Here is a 17,774-nt window from a genome sequence, read left to right as displayed (position 1 = left end):
CACTGTGGATGGCACGGAAGAAATTCTATGATGTGGAATTTTTGTTTAATCACCCTCTAGAAGTAGCCATGGTGAATGTCATACTAAGATGACGATTATGTTGAGAAAATCTGTGATAGATTTTTGTTATTGACACTCACTGGTTGTAGCTCATTTGTGCTTGTCAAGTTGAGACATACCATGTCATATGAAAGATTTCACTCTTGCTACCCCGGAATGTGTTGATGTTTTAGTAACTGCAAAAGAAATCTTCATACCTGCATTAAAGTGCCTTGAGTTCTCTGAGATTCGTCTATGATGATGAAATCGTTAAATTTCACTCAAACTGCTGGTTCCTATAGATATACTTTATAGTTTATTGTATACGAGCCTTGCTATTTTTTGAGAGTTGTGGTCATTATATTAATCAGCGGTAATGAACTGGCACTGCTTCTTAGTATTCTCTCTACTGTTCTCTCTGCTGAGTCAGCATGTTGTGTAATTGATTATGTGCCAAGGTGGGTCATGATTTCTTTGTGTGGCATGGCATTGCGGGGTAACATCGAGTCATTCAACAGAGTTCATATTTATTGTTCATCGGTTTTGTTTTCATTATGCTGCCATGCTTTGTGTGATGACCGTTCATGAGGTCGTTGAACTTCATAATGGCTTCAAGAATTATAGTTGACTCTATGGAATTCAACACAGACTTGTAACAGACGTTCTTTCACCTCCCATGGGAGTTACTTCAGTTTTGTTTTCAATTATTTGAAAGAGACTCAGAGATCTCTTCCGTCATTAAAGATTGTTCATATGCTGCATATAAATTGGTTCTGTCAGGTATGAGAAGATGGAATGGCTCTTTTATTACTGTTGTTGGTTCATTGAACTTCATTCCATGTGTCTATCTTCCTTATTGTCTTCCTTATTGTATCTTGTTGGACCTGACTGTGCCATGGTTTTGATATGGAACTGCTCATCTATGTGAAGGGCCATGTCCTTGGTGTCAGTGTTCATTGGCATTGAAACATCACAAACATGAGAATATGTAGCGGCAATTATTTGACAACTGTCATCAGTTCATGCATCTCGGGAGTTAGAGTTCATAACATGTATATTACTAGTTACTCCATTTTTACAAGGGTGTACAAATATTTATGGTTCTCTCAACTTTGATGAACGTATGTGATGTCTTTCGTTAGATATTGAATATTACTTATTGCAGAATACAGTATCATTTGAACCTATTGTAGCATTGTTTCTGAGACTATTGTTCTGTGGATGCGATCATTGCAGAGGTCTTGTTTTATTCATTGGTGCATGTATCTGTTGCAGATTGTGAGGAGTTGTCTGTAGACTTTTGTATGTGTTATTCATCATCTGTAGTCTGTAGATGAGTAATGCTGTGCATGTTGTCAGTACTGTATAAAGACACTTTGCAGTCTGTGAGTATGCATTTTGAGTCTACATTACTGTAAAAAGAAATCAGTATAGTGTTCATTCAAGCTTGCAGACTCACATTTGTGAGATTTGCATTCATATTCATCCATTATTCAATAAAAGGAAATCAGTATAGTGTTCATTCAAGTCTGCAGACTCACATTTGTGACATTTGCATTCATATTCATCCATTACTGTAAAAGGAAATCAGTACAGTGTTCATTCAAGCTTGCAGACTCACATTTTTGAGATTTGCATTCATATTCATCCATTATTCAATAAAGTGACTTTTCTCGGTGTGACTGGGTTTTTCCCCTGAGAAGGAGGGTTTTCCTAGGGTAATCTTGGTGTCTCTGTTCTTCATTTTATGTTATGTTGTTATTCTTGATTTCTGGTTCTAAACTCAACATTTTGAACCTTCCCATGTGATGTCGGCATCTGGTTTGCATTAGCAAGCTCCAATTTTGAACTGCAATAGAAAGTCACAAAATGCAAAACTCCAAATTGTACCAAAATTCTCTCCAAATAGGTTACGCAATGGCAATGTCCAAATAGCCTTATTCTGCACTCACAATTGAATAGATCATTATTTGCTACTCTTGAGAAGTCTTCACGCTTTGAATGCTCTAGTACCATGTTAGGGTTTTAGGTGACCTTGCAACACCCCCATGATCAAATGAAAGGCCAAGATAACTTCCACAAGAAAATGGAAGGACAGTTGCAACAAGATGCTAGAATGATATTATCTCCTCCTCGAGCTCACAGAGACCAATCAGGGCTCCTGTCCACTCGCAGTCTTATCCTTCTGTGACTGATTTCTTTTTGCCAAGGAAGGACTCCTAGTCTTTGTCTTGGCCTCTCTCTGTGCCTCTCTCGTCTTCTTGTTTATTGTTGTTCACTTTTCTTGGACATCGTTTGGTGCTCCTGCTGTTGTCAGTTGTCCTGTTGTAAATTCTCAGTCCCATAGACCTTTTGTGGTCTTTTGTTGGATTAATATTATTATCTTATCTTATCTTATTAATAATGGACATTGCAATGACTACAATACCATAACTGATGGATTGATTAATTCAACTAGAAGGATTTACAATGTATATATGTTTGCTTATATTGGCAAGGCAATAAGAGACAATGATAAGGAGTAGATAAGTTATTACCCATACAAGGTGGAATCACATGTCAACCAAAGGTGGATCATCCTCAATCATACAGTGAAGTATGTGCAACATGCAGAGGATGATAATGTAATATGTGCACTAAAGGTGGATCTCATACATAAAGTGGAATGTGATAACCATCACCACCTAAAGTGGAATTTCTCCTACACCATATGCAAATATAGATGCAAACTCCTAAATTTCTTGTACGCAAAATACTATGCAATGCATTATCCTAAGTTAGCTTAATTAAAATGTATATACCAATATTAATTCACACCAACAATTTAAAGGGGAATAAGGAGGTTTCGAGTAGGCTCTAGATAGACATACAACAGATTAAAGAAAATTTTCATAATATGGCAATAATCACCTCCAAAATCTAGATCTTGAACTTTGCAAGAGTTGTCTTTGAGCAAGATATATGGATGGCATTACAACCAAGTAAGAGCTACTTAAGGTTTTAGTTTTTTCTTTTAGATCTCTTTTGCCAACATGGAACAATGAACTTGAATTCTTTTTCATTTTCTTCTCATTTGAGAATGTGCAGCAGGTAGGTTTCCAAAGCTTCCAACAATCATTTTTTGGGTCTCAGACCAAACATGCAATGTTTCATAGATATGGCATAGTTGGAGTATGTCTAGAGTGATCCTATGAAGGTTAATTTTTAATTTTTTAAACAACATTGTTTACATCCATTACAACCTTCACCTCCATCATAACCAAGTCTTACACTCAGATTTATCAGATTGTAATGTCCCATTTTGGTAATATACCTGAATTTTTGTCCAAAATAACAATTCCAACACCAACAATATAATTTACTTACAAATAGTATTCAACAACTAAAAATTGTACTTAAACTTCATGAGAATTGTAATTAATGAATAACAAACATTATGATCATAGATAATCCCCACTGAAAACAAAATAACATAAATTCATATGGATTCATTTCATAGCTTAATTCCATCAGCTAAGCAAATTAGGAATGCAATGGAAAAGCATGATAGAGTGCAGGGAGACTGTCCATCTCAGCCAGTCCCAAGGACACAGGTTGAGTCTCTGAGTCATTCAGCCCCTTAGCTCACATGAAAACCAACTTGGGGTGAGGTACTTGATGAGGGAACCCTTACTGCAGCATCTCCCTCCGAAACATTTCATATTGATTTCACTACATACCCAAGTAACTCTAAATCCACTTGTTACTTGATGAGGAAACCCTAAATCCACTTGTTACTTTATGAGGTAACCCTTATTTATTTGTGTGTGTGTGTGTGTGTGTTTTGTGTGGATGTACCCCAACATACCCAGAACCTCGGAAGAAAATTCCATACCGGCATACTATACCCCCATAGTGGATTTAGTGACAGAAAAAACAGATTATTTTTCCCATATTGAAGAGTTCTATTAAAAATTTAAAAGTCAAAAGTTAATGGTCTCCAGAGTTGTAATATAATAAAACAAGGTTGAAACTTTGATAAGCATGTTGATATGCCTTTCTTTGGATCTGTGAGGACAAACATTCAAGGTAAAATTCCTAGAGTTTTGTAAATGTTTCTGTACAGAGATTTCCTTAAAGAGCAACCGGAGAGAGTTTCTGACTTATAGTAATAAAGATTGAGTTTTCAAAGTTCAAGACCATTATAATTTTACTTTTTCATATATATGATTCTCTTGAGTCTGACACAGGTACTTCAAGAAAGAATGAACGATAAAATCAAAATGTAATATAGGACATAGTACATAGATGCAAAAGAAAAATAGGAGTATCACTAACAAACCAACCTGAAACCCTTTCTGGAGTACCACTAGCTCCTGTACCAAATTTTCCAGCTACAAGTGCAGACTGATGCCATAGAATACACCATTTTGATTTAGTCATGGCAAAAACCCTCTGCTACAGTACCAGATACAGAAAGCAAGATCTGCATGAAAAATAATGATTTGCAAAACTTACATGGGGACGAGGATCTGCGGCACTTTGGGTTTGTTGATACTTCAAAATAGTCCAGTCAAATACATAATCAAACTGAAAACCTGGATGCAAGAAATAAGCATCTTTATGAACTTAAGCGAAAGAAGAAGCTGTCAAAAAAAATTAATGGATCTGAAATTATAATATTTCTTGTATGAAATATCTTAAGTAGCAAATGGAATATATCTTCATCTGTATCATCCTTACCTTCACGAATGAAGAGTTCACGAAACAAAACTTTCAGATAAGCATAATCTGGCTTGTCATCAAATCGCAGAGACCGGCAATAATGGAAATATGATGCAAATTCCTTGGGGTAAGATTTGCACAATGTCTTGTCCAAACAGTAAGAAAGCCATATTATTTACAAAAGTTATATACATTTTCTCTACGAAACTTGATTGAAATAAACTTCTCCAGAAAATATCGCAATGATGTGCATGGTGATACATATTAGAGATATATTGTATTGGTATGAAAGCAATACCTCAATTGGAGTCGACATCTTTTTCTCACTTATTTTCTCATACTTTTGCTTTTTAGTCCCAGCCTTCAATCCCTGCCATGGAAGGCTGATACATGCGACATATAAGCTACAATGTATAGAACGACAGACACAAAAGGTTTCAAAACTAGTAATCACAAAGGTACAATCATGTGATGTATAAACCTACCTCCCTCTTAAGAAGTACATCAGCATGTATCCCAAGGACTCTAGATCATCTCTCCTGCCTTGCTCTGAATAAGATGGATAAGCATAAATATGATGCCATGAAACATAAATACATCTTGTCTTTATATGTACTCACTAATCAAGTAGCTACAACTATGCCAAAAAATAAGTGCAACGATGCAATGGTCCTTGTGAAGGAGCAAATACATCCCCATTCATCATCAATAATGCCATACAAGGTTTCACTCACCAATCCCAAGATGTGTATTGATACTAGCATACCGTGCAGTGCCAGTGAGATTTTTGTTTTCCCTAGAAATACAAGACACAAGTTTAAGACTTTTCTCTAAAAATACAAGGAAAAAACACAAATGATCTTTACAGTAATTTGCTCATGATTTATTTTCTGCTTCTTGACAGCCAAAATCTTAACATTTACATGCCTGTATGGGATGTGCTTATGAGTTGTAGGTTCACGATACTTTTTTGCAAGTCCAAAATCAATCATGTAAACCTGTAAAGATAAGCAATTACACAACATCAGAACTATCAACTAAACTATGTCATAAAAATAAAATCAGAGATCATTTTGGGCCAAAGCTCATTATTTGGGGCTATATGTGTCTGAAGCACCGGACTACACTAGACTGGTTATTCCCAAGTAACTCCATTTATACTATTATACTATATATTGCCTTATTTAACTGTAGACCATCATTTGGCTCTGTCGCTTCAAGTTTCTGGAAATTTTACAGCTGTAGAGGCTAAACATAAGGTGTCAGTGGTGGATTTTAAGACACTCGACAGGGATGGATCAATAAAGACTTGATAATTTGTCATCATAATGGGATTCTGGAAGTAACGAGATGGTACTTTCTTCCGGCCATTGCTAATAAAACATTGTCTAGAGTGGCTCAATGGGCAGAGTCAATTGATCCTTTTGGCTTCCTGATATGGAGATGTCTTCTATTTCTCCAGTCACGGCAGAGGTGGTCCCTGTTTCAGGTAAAGATGTGGCAAATAGAATTGGCAACAAGCAGTGAACCATTGCCAGTTGCCAAAGTATTCCAGGGTGTGGACTGCATAATTTCTAATAGTTTCTCCTGTGTGTTGACTAAGAACAGGTTAATGGTTTTAGGGTGCTGTGTTCTTGCAATGGCATTTCCTATGTTTATCTTGTTGCTGTTTCCCTATTGGTGCTGACAGTTTATATACGGCTCTATGTAGTAAATAGTTCTCACAGGTATTATCCTTTGTAGCTTTTTGCCATCTATTGATCTTTCTGGTACCTATCACCCTAGATATGATTTTGTACAGGATTTTGACTTTAGTATAGCAGTGTCCCTTCTAGAATCTAGAATATTAGGATAAGACTCTATAACAATACTACAGCCAAAGAAAAAGTATAAGACACAATTTATCTAGCATAGCAAAGCCATTTAATTATGACTTTACAATTATATTGATGTTAGATTAAATATTTTCACTGTGTGCTCTTACTGAATGTCATGAAAACAGTTTTCAAGTATGGTTCTGGTATAACACTGAAAATGATGATAAATATCAAGTGAGCTATCTGACACAAATTGACAATCATGGTTTTAATCAAGTGAATATTAAGTAAAACATCTGTGACAAATTGATAATCAAGGTAGCTGACAATAAACAGAGGGCCCGTGGAGCCTCAGACTAAGAGAAATAGCAGCCACCCTGCACTACATAATGAACAAGACACTGAAACATGAGATATATCATAAAGATGCTTCATACAAAGGGCCAAAATCCTAATAAATGGTGGGCGGGAGGGCCCCATGGGCTGGAGCAGAGGTATATTATTGTGGGGGGTTATGTTCTCCAACAAGCACGTTGTTTTCCAACTCTAAGTACTACGTTGGTGTGAACATGATTTATTTCCTCCTAACTAGTTCCTATCAAGAACTCACACTTATATACTTAAGTTTGCATGAGTCATTTATTTTGCAAGCTATTTTGGGGAATTCATTAAAAAAGAAGTCAAAAATGCATTCAGCTGTATGGATTTGTACACTTTCAATCCATTGCTGTGCCATTTTTTAATCTTCCATTAATGCACAGTCAACCTCTAAACAAAATTTTCTTCTGCAAACTCCTGCATCATTTGGCACAAAAGGCAGAAATCTATTTTTTTTTCGCTGAGGTTCCTTGTATGCATTCTTGACATCATTGGTTACGACAAATGAATCAACATGTTTTGTTGAGGCCTACCTCACGTTGGAACCAAGCACTAAGATTAGCAGAAGTTAGAGCAGCAGCTTAGACACTATCTTGTCTAGTTTTAGCATAAGTAGATCCAGTTGAAGCACCACTAGTGCATTGTGTACATAGGAGGGTTGAAGCCTCTGATCATGTGGGAAAGGGGATTCCTTAGCCACTTCCATGCCAAGTGACTATGATTTGCAACCACGCCACTCCCCTTAAACAAACAACTCTGCCCAATAAATGCATGTTTCCTTTTTTCAAAAGAAATTGAGAGGCATGCTGAAGCAAGCTTGGGGAACTGGTACTATTGGCATTGGCAGGCATAAACAAACAGCCATTGGAAAGCTGTGCATACATATTTCGGTTCAACTCAATTGTTTGGTTTTCACTTGTACTTAAAATATTTTGCAAAATATGGATTCATTTGTTATTCCAATTTTACATGTTTTGATCTATAATGTGTATACGAGTGTTCATTGTAAAATCATAGGGTTTTCAAATCATCCTTTTGTAATCAATTTGAAAAACAGAACTATAAATATTGCAAACTGAAACATCTCCACTGGCTTCATCTCATTCCTCATTTCTGTGTATATGTCCTTGAACCACGTACAACTAATCAATAGATAGTATGAATAAACAAGAATAATCAAGTCCTGGGATTGACCAGTAGCAATGTTGATTTTGACACTGTGTTCCATCTCATATATTGAGTGCCTACAGATTATTTAAACAAAATTTGTGGGATCTTCAGAGATCCACATCCCTCCATTCTCAAATGATTCTTTTAGGGGAAGCCTTGTACGCCTTGATGATTATGATAACCTACCAAGAGGATCATATAGAAGGGAAGCTTGATTATTTCCTAGGCTTTAATAATTGTGATGGCATTGATGTTTCACCCATAGTTTACAGACTCAGACTCGGAGAGTGCTCAGCAAGCCCGAAATTTTCAACTCAGAAAGAACTCGGCATATTCTTAACAAAACTCCGGGAAAACTCGGCATCTCAAAAAGTACTAAAATTTAAAATCTCTTAAAGAAACATATATTTTTTGTAGAATACAATTATAAAATGTATTAAATTAGTAATTGACATTTCAATAGAGAAAATGTATAGTTTTATAGCACTAAAATGATGTGAAAAATGCATCCCTACATCAACATGTTCACCTATGTTTTTTAACATCTATGAATACACGAGAGTTAAACTTGAGAGTACTCGCCCAGCCAAAAAACTTGAGAGTACTCGGCAACTCTAAGAGTACTTGGAGAGTTTGCAAACTATGGTTTCCCCTGATGCTCCTCCTAGAAATACGTTCATTGATTCTTTGGCCTCTATGGCTCCTGAATCATAGAGTTCATTTTCTTTACCTTTGAGTCACTGTCCTAAAGCTAAAGATTCCTGCATTCCACAATTGATACATTCATCTTCAAGTGCTTATATTCTAACATCTTGTATGGACACATTATAATCATGGGATAATTGTATGGCATAAATTGAGATCACATATTCTCCATTTCTTGTTGCTTCAAGTAATATTCCACAATTGATAGATTCATCTTCAGGTGCTTATATTTTACCATCTTGTGTGGACACATTATAATCATGGGATAATTGTATGGCATAAATTGAGATCACATATTCTCCATTTCGTGTTGCTTAAGTAATTCTTCACAAGATGTACGTCATGTTCACCCAAATTTGTACATTGCAATGAGTGCTTGAAAGATATTGCAGTTTTGTATTTTCATTCCCATCTGTAGACTAGGAGGACAAAATTGAGGACACTTCTACCCTCTTTGAACGGCCCCTTCTCAGTCGTTGTCACACCATCATCGTCCTTGGATCTAGTACTTAATTTTTCTCCACATGGCCCTTATTAGGTGTGTACCTAATCTGATTGTTGCATGTTGCCACATTGTCATCGTGATGCTTGTGCAAAGTTCAAAGACAACTACATCATTCTCTTTTTTCCTTCATGAAAAGGCATCCTACGTCTCTACTCGATTTTGTCAGTTCCCAAGGGGCAGAATGTTGTTTGACACTCTTGTATTTTTGTCACCATCTTTTGTCAAGGGTCCACTCACTGCAAGAGACTATATGTTGTAGCTGGGTATAAATTTCTCTCATATATGGTGAACATTAATCTTACATTTGTGATAGAAGTAGTCCTTGCAGGACCATGTTGAATCCAACTTCTTTCACTTGTGCATTTTTGTTTGTGTCTCTTCCCCCTTTTAAACAGTAAAGTTTTCCTATGGATTCTTCTCCTTCAATTCACTTATCAGATGTTTGTACAAGGGTACCTAAAATTGGCCTTGGAGCTAGGACCCATCTTACATCTTTGTGTGTTTTTTTGCACTCCCCATGTTAGAGTTAAGGGGGTTATAAGTATGAACATAATGTATTCCCTAACCAGTTTCCTATTGGATCCTATTCACACTTGTATACTTAAGCTTTGCTTGATTTGCTTACATTTGTGCCTCATATCATAGAAGTTTAGAACAAAGACACTAGTCATAATCTTTGTTTGTCCCAAGGTTTCATCTTTGTCTTTATAACAAAGGTTTCCTCATTGCATATTGTACCACTTCCATCCATGCATGTACTAAATTCTCTAACTTTATAATATGTTCATTACTACTGTTTTGTTCATGTAAGAGGACCCTCCATCAACATTCTACAATGAGCACATCTTGCCAAATATTCATCAGAGATGGGAGAAGCTCAACAATCCATTTGCATGTGGCTACCTATGCATTGAATCCCAAGTGATGCAAGCAAAAGCCTGGTAGAGTTACACCCATGCAAAATGTTGAGGTGAATGCAAGCATCCAAAACATGTATGCTCCTATAAAGGTTGGCATCATTTGTGTTAAGTGAACATAACTTACAGAGGCCAAGATGAATAGGACAATTATGACATAGGACCAAATTTTGTGGTGGAATTGCCATGGACCGAATTTGTTGACTACAACTCTGGCTATTCAATTATTGTCTGTGATAATCATGTTTCCTAGTGAGATGGCTCCAATAAATGATTAAAATTAAAATAAATGAAAACATTTAAAATTTAAAATAAAATAAAAACTGGGCCGACTTCATTTTGAGTTTTTTAATAAATAAATAAGAGAGTCTGCCCTAAGGTTGACCCATCTGTTTAGGCAATTTAACCTTAACTGACCTTGCCATGTGTATATATGGGCTTTCCTATAGTTTTAGGAACATCAAAGATTTTATTCATTTGGCATTTGGCTAATGTAGCAGCCGGAAAACTCTTGGTAGGACATAGCCCCTACCAACTCATTTCTCAAGTGATTTTATTGATCACTTTATATTTTGCTATATCTGCAATAATCAACTTGCACCCCATCTGATCCTCATCATCTCAACCCACAGACCCAATGCATAGTAGAGATTATGATATTTACGTAGAAGTGTAATGTTGAACACACCTCAAAAGTACAAGTGGGGTGAACCAGCCTTGAATCAATCACTTAACCTTTTAATTCAAATCCTTATTGTGAATAGCGGCATAAAGAAGATAAAGCAATGAGCACCATGCACAATAGAACCCCAAATTTAAGTGGAAAACCCAAGAAGGGAAAAACCACAGTAAGAAACTCACAATATATGAAACAATTAGTACAATGTTTGTTTTAGGCTCACTGCAAAGGAAGCATACTGCTCCCTTAACTTGTAGACTAATACGCATTGGCCTATGGAAAGATACAAGAGGACTTGCAGGTTGAGACACACAATCTCCAAGCAAGATACAAGACTTGCAAAGGAGAGTCACTATCATTGAGCAAGGTGCATGAACATATGAATCAATATGAAGAAGCCTTTAGCAAATTGCCTCCAACAAATCTCCAACTATGAAGTTGTCCTTGAATTTGTGCCTCAAGCAACCACTTCATAATGTTATCACCACCCACTATTTCTACTACAAATCTGTAACTTTCCTTGAACATCCAAAGGCATTCACAAATCCATCTATCTTCTTCAAAATCATACTGACACATGTCTAATTAAAACATTTCACTTCGAAGAGTCAATCATACACTGATCATCACTATCACTGCTTACGGGCAACAACAACTTCTAAATATTGAACTAAGACACAGCACAAATGTTATAAACATGTCCTCCAAGCGGTAGCACCTAAAACATTGGTGCAGAGAAATGCAAAGCATTTTCCAAACCAACTCTAACAAACAACCAAACTACCAGCCAACTACATATACCAACCATATTAGCTCCAACACCAAGGACATAAAAAGATAGTAGTGTAATATACACAGATCAAACACAAAGTGCTCAAAACTGGCACCACAAGATAAAATTCTCTAACACAGAGGAACAGGGAGCATTCTTTGAGTCTATGTAAAACATACTCTTTTGCTAATTCTCACTACAACTCTGCAAAGACTAGAATGTTTCAGAAACAGCATCACCTCTATTCTAATGTCATCTCATCTCCAAGCATCTAACTCCATTGTTACATCCCACTCCAGGAGAAAGGAAAGCAATGTTTTTTCCTTCCACATCTTCCATATCTGTTATTCCTCCCATTCAATGTTTTCTTTTTTCCATATAATGCAATGTTCTTTCCTTCCATTTTAGTAAATACTTTCATGCAATGTTCTCTCCTTCCATATCTGCAGCTTCTTCCATGCAATCTTCTCTCCTTCAATATCATTCAACTCCTTCATGCAATGTTCTCTCCTTCCATATTTGCAACTCCCTTCATGCAATGTTCTCTCCTTCAATACAACAGATAGTAATCACCCCTATCAACTGCACTCAATTATCTTCATAATCCAATCATCACAGTTGTTCTTCAATCACCTTCATCATCAATGACCACAACACATTGTCAAATATCATGCTGACATCGATGACAGCATGTAATGCTAACAAGTCGAGGAGGAGATCCTATACAGGTCAAGAAGAAGAAATCAAAGGGATTCATCGTAGGAGCGATATATATACCTTCTTCACTAATGTTGGACAACATAGCTCAAAAGGTAGAATGACTAGGATTTATTGATAGAGTTTGTTGGCATAGAGGGATTTAATTGCACCCAGTCAACAGTGACCTAAGCTACATCTCAGTTTCATGTCTGGAGTTGAAGTCTGAACACATTCCAAGAAGATTCTTGGACAATCAAGAGAAATCTTATGTTCTTGGAGGGATCATTATGGAGCCCTAAATCGTCTCTATAAGGCATATATTTTCCAATCAACATTCTTCATGGTGAGAATCACCAATCAGGGGCTGAAGCATTCATTAGATTCACTTGTTGGAAGCTTGTCACACAAAACTACAAATTTGAGTTAGGAATTTCATTCTCTCAAGTTTCTAATCTTCTATTGTTGAGAGGAACTCATCCAATGATAGCTTCAACCACTCTCTTAAGAGGAACAGGCCTACCTCTAGGAGAGTAGAGAAGCTTGTGGTTGTACATAGTCTGTTGTGTCTCACTGACCGCAAGACACTTATATACCAGGAATCCAACATAATGGGATGTAAAGCCAAAGGAGCTAACACAATTTAATGAGGATGCTATAGGGTAGGCTGGTTGGTATTACTTTGGAGGAGCCCGCTTCCAACAGTTCTAGTAATGAGGCGACTGGAGAATGATTAGAAGCCCTGTGTCACTCAATTTTGTTATATGATATTAGTGTGCTCATTGTAATCATTATGAAATCTCGAATATAATATAAATTTTGGATTCTATCAATGTTACATATGTATTATCCACTTCAAAGTTTAGTTGTCTTTTTAAGTCTTACTCATTTGCTAAAGTTTCATTTGCAGTTCTTATTTTTATAGCTTTTTCTTAAACTATTTTTTTCAAGTACTCCATGTATATCGATATCACCGCCCTCTCAAAGCTCCACCGTCATTCCCCTGCCATCCCCAATCTAGGCCCTTTTTCCCCCTTCTAAAAACCTATCCCCCAATTAAGAAACTTTGTGGAGCTAATAATTTTCAAATATGTTCCACTACAGCTTTATTTATATTTATAACATTTTAGTTTCATGCATAGATATATTAAGTATATTAGTATACTGTATTTTAAATTTGTATTAATTATCATAGTTTTGTTCAACATATGCTGGTATTCTGAACTTTAATTCCTTATTTTTGGCTGCAAATATGCATATATGTATGATTTTATGACCTATTTGTATGAACATACCCAACCCAAAAAAAAAAAGCATCCTAACTATACCATACTTGCATACCTATACCCATCCCTAATTCCATTTTCACAACTTAGATGTTAGCTACAAATTACAACTAATGTTTTTTGAACTTTTAATATAGGGGCACATTTTTAAGTTATATATTATTTTTTGTTATTCATATGCTACTTCCAGTTCAGAGAAAACAGTCTAAAATAGATTACATTTGTGGCCTGCTTGCAACAGAATTAATGTAATTTAAGATTGTAATAAACGATAAACTAGGTAGTCCATCTGCCTTTGCGTTGTTGATAGCTTTAAATTATATCAAATTTGGTCCAAATGCGAGTATTCATAAATTATAAATTTATAGCTGAGATGAATCTCAAAGATGCACTATATTAACATAATTTGATTTCCATCCACGGCTGGTGAGAAACTTGCCTTTATATATCAGCAAAGTAAACTCCTTCTATGCACATACCTAATCCCTCAATGATATTGAATTTAGGGTCCGTTTGGTTTGTGGAATTTAAAAAACCTGAATTTCTACAAACCTTGGTTTAGCCAAATCAAGGTTTTGTATATCTTCATTCCGATTTTTGGGATTTTACTGAAACTGTTTGTTTCACTCGGAAGATGTGTGTGAAGACACATTTTTATGCATAAGCTTGGAGTTGAAGGCAAATTTCAAAAAGTAGTCCAATTTATTGTTTTTACACTACTTAAAAAACAAAACCAGGTTTTGATTTTCAATTCCTACTATTTTTAGGAAGTTGGAAAACCTGGTTTTGAGGCAAAATTGGAAGTCCTGTATGCTAATTCCATTTTGCAAATTTTGAAACAAACGCACAAATTTTCAAATCCAGGTTTTGAAAAAGCCAATTCCTGTCATCTTCCAGGAACCAAAGGGACCCTTAGTCTAAATGCAAGCATTTATAATTAAGGAGAATTTCAAAGTTACATTAAATAAACCTGATTTGCCTTCCGTCCAAGACCCATGAGAAAATTGTCAGGCTTTATGTCTCGATGAAGGAAATTCTTGCTGTGGACATATTCAATCCTTTTAATCTGATGACAACAATAACCAAAAAATAATCATTTCTATTGTGCAAATATCACAGTATCATATCAAATTTTCAAAAGTTTTTCAGTCTCGTAGATAGTTTAACCAAGATAAAAAAATGTTTAATGTAAATTTTCACTCGGTATTTTGACCGGCATTCAAGACACCAGGGAAAAAGTTACCCACTAGCTGATCAGCAAGCATCAATACAGTCTTCAATGAGAGCTTTCTATTGCAGTAATTAAATAAGTCTTCAAGGCTTGGCCCAAGTAGATCAAGTACCATAACATTGTAATCACCTTCAACACCAAACCATCTTATATTTGGTACTCCACCTGCTCAAACAGAGCTATAATTAGAGCAAATAGACCAAAAAATAAAATTGAAAATTCCAAGCAAAAACAATAGAAATACCTTAAGAAATCAGTTAATTGTCAGCTAGTCAGACAACCAATGTTTCTATTGTTTACCTTCTACTCCTCCACCTTGCAGCATTCTGTACACTTTGGACTCGTACAATAGCTGAGGATGCTTAGTCTTCACACTTTCCTGTTTGACAGCATAAACCATTAGATATATGCACAAATAGAAAATTGATATCAAAATACACAAGGCACAATGCTTCTTCCACTAGTTAAATAATTAAAAAGAATCTCCTAAATGTCATGTACTCTGTGGATTAAAACGGAGACAGGAACAGAAGTTAACAAAAATAAAATAGAATATCATTTTTGGAGAGTAGAAGAGCGGATAAGCATAAAGTAAGTTTACTCAATCATTAGTTGAATTTTATAGCTCAGTTAGGTTAACTTCAACAAGTTTTATCAGTCTGTAATGTTTGAAACCTTAATTCATACATTTGAAGCTTATTTTTAAAAACAAAACATATAAGACATTGCCCTTGTTTCAAATTTCTATACAAGGGTGCAATCTCGTACAAAATGCACTTTTCACCAGATCAGACATGGCAGCAAGGTACGAAAGATTTCAGTTCTCTAACATTTTATTCGCACTTTCAAGCTCTCCTCCTCACAATAAAAGCATAGCCTGTGGACAGTATGATAAAGAGAACTTACACTACCCTGCTTCATTTTTTTCCCCATGCAGACAATAAATTACTAGCAATTTCAGTAAGAAACTATGAACCGTTGCAGCATATTTGACAAACAATGTTCCCCATGCTAGTCACTACTTATTGCAGATACTGCTGAACAAAGTCTAGAACCAAATAAATTCAATGGTATGGATCTGGAAAAGAAAAGAAAGCTAACATCGATAATGAGTATGTGAACTGTTGAAGCAATAATATCAATAATGAGCATTGGAAAAGAGAAAAACAAGCACTCAATTATAAGCCATTGAAGCACCTTTGTCAAAGAAACATACTCATACCATTCACAGCTTTTACAAAACCAGACCAATTCAAGACTGTGGATAGCAACCAGTAATATCTACTATTGTAAAAGAATTATCAATTATGTGTAAAACAATCGCTCGCGTATGTAAATAGCCATTTTGCAGTTTGAAGATCCAACAAATTTGGAGAGCTTATCAACCCTGCACCTTTTTATCTACTGTGCTTTTTTCACGGAGTGAACTTACCAGTTTAATGCCAACTTCCTCATTTGTCAAAATGTTGGTTCCTGAAGAACACCGAAAGGAATAATAGTCAGGAAAGAAAATACATGATACTAAGCGATCGATAGGTCCTGCCCTAACTGCGAAATCGCTGCTTCTTTTTCAAAAAATGAACATTCAGCCCAAGCCAAGAAATATGAGAAGAAATGTTAGCTAAAGGTTAAAACGCCTAGTTTCACTGCAAAAAGCCCTGAGTTTCGACATAACAGCCTGGATCTGGCAGAAATATAAAACCTAACACTGCTTTGGCCCCTACAGTAATAATCCAGGCCCCCATTATATTTTTCGTACAGGCTAAACTCAATAAGCAAACATCTAACATCTACAAATTTGTAGAAATACAAGAAAATACACAATCCTATATCAACAGTTCAGAGATCCCGCCACTGAAAAAATGAAGGTAAGAATAACATGATAATAATAAGGGCACCCAAGAATACTCTTCAAATCCTCAATTATATTGTCGCATTGGGTTGAGAAAGATACAGACAACAAATGAACTTTCCCCTTGCAAATGAAAGGGGGTGGCACCCAAACAAAGAAGAACATACCAAGATATATTTCGCCAAATGAACCACTGCCAATTTTGCGCCCAAGTCTGTATTTCTCCCCTACCTTCGGTTCCATGAGTGCCTCAACCACTAATGTGCTATAAAACTTTAGACTTAAGTTCTCCGACTCCAATCCAATATGGATCCAATCACTATGCCTTCATTTTGTTTTAATTTTCTCCAGTGAGTCCTTTTAAGGCTTGCAAGGTATAACCCATAAGACTAAAGAGCATACATTGCCCATTTACAGATGAAATATTGTACTAACTGTATTTTACACAAACCCAAAGAAAATCCTCAAAGATAATGATGACCCACTAGTGTAAACGATATTTTGAGCCAGTTCACATACACCCGTTTCAGAGATTTACAGCTAGCGTGACTTTAACCCCAAAATAATCTGCATTTCATAACGCACATTTGGTCAAAAATATTCCAATCATCACCAATAAGCAACTTTATTATTTCGGTTTTTGATGTGAGCTTCTGCAGTCGTGTTGCTCACAGCTTGTATCTTCAATTCTGTGATAGGAACATGAAAATTGCCATTCTCACTCTCTTTACTCCAGTGGTAGTTGAAACCCATTTGACTGCCATAGACCTGCTTGCTTTAAAATCCGTCGGTATTTTTGAGTGTGGGTCACTCGTCAATATTTAGATTTTTTCTTGTTCGACAAGATCAATCGTAAAAAGTGAGAAGTGAGTAGCCTGATCGTCTTAATCATGATTAATAGCCGTCTTTGGTTTTGTTTTCTGCTTTTATTATCAAACCCCAAAAAGTAAATTGTTTCCCTATTACCTTCAAGATTTTTTAGATACTGCACGCAGAAACTCATTCAAAGTGGTCAGTGAAAAA

At 35.9% G+C, this 17,774-nt stretch overlaps 1 protein-coding gene across 2 annotated transcripts in view; it reads right to left on the bottom strand.

Moving 5' to 3' along the window:
- LOC149549712 (serine/threonine protein kinase HRR25-like) overlaps positions 1-17,543 on the bottom strand; it is a 32,575-nt gene extending 15,032 nt beyond the window's left edge. Inside the window, exons 1-12 of one of the 2 annotated variants that reach the window (XM_089792994.1) lie at positions 16,919-17,543; positions 16,332-16,372; positions 15,200-15,278; positions 14,916-15,064; positions 14,639-14,734; positions 5,671-5,741; positions 5,478-5,539; positions 5,229-5,292; positions 5,042-5,126; positions 4,762-4,888; positions 4,537-4,616; positions 4,365-4,425 (exon numbers count right to left, since the gene is read on the bottom strand). In XM_089792994.1, the coding sequence (XP_089649120.1) occupies positions 4,365-4,425; positions 4,537-4,616; positions 4,762-4,888; positions 5,042-5,126; positions 5,229-5,292; positions 5,478-5,539; positions 5,671-5,741; positions 14,639-14,734; positions 14,916-15,064; positions 15,200-15,278; positions 16,332-16,372; positions 16,919-16,994 (991 nt within the window). In that variant the 5' untranslated portion in view covers positions 16,995-17,543. The remainder of the gene's footprint in view (positions 1-4,364; positions 4,426-4,536; positions 4,617-4,761; positions 4,889-5,041; positions 5,127-5,228; positions 5,293-5,477; positions 5,540-5,670; positions 5,742-14,638; positions 14,735-14,915; positions 15,065-15,199; positions 15,279-16,331; positions 16,373-16,918) is intronic. The other variant, XM_089792996.1, reaches the window with a different exon arrangement.
- Positions 17,544-17,774: the final 231 nt, after the last annotated feature.

Source organism: Cupressus sempervirens, chromosome 7, assembly GCF_028749045.1.
Source record: "Cupressus sempervirens isolate cs-2001-9-10 chromosome 7, ASM2874904v1, whole genome shotgun sequence".
In the NCBI taxonomy this organism is placed as follows: domain Eukaryota; kingdom Viridiplantae; phylum Streptophyta; class Pinopsida; order Cupressales; family Cupressaceae; genus Cupressus; species Cupressus sempervirens.
This window is presented reverse-complemented; position numbering and strand designations above follow the sequence as displayed.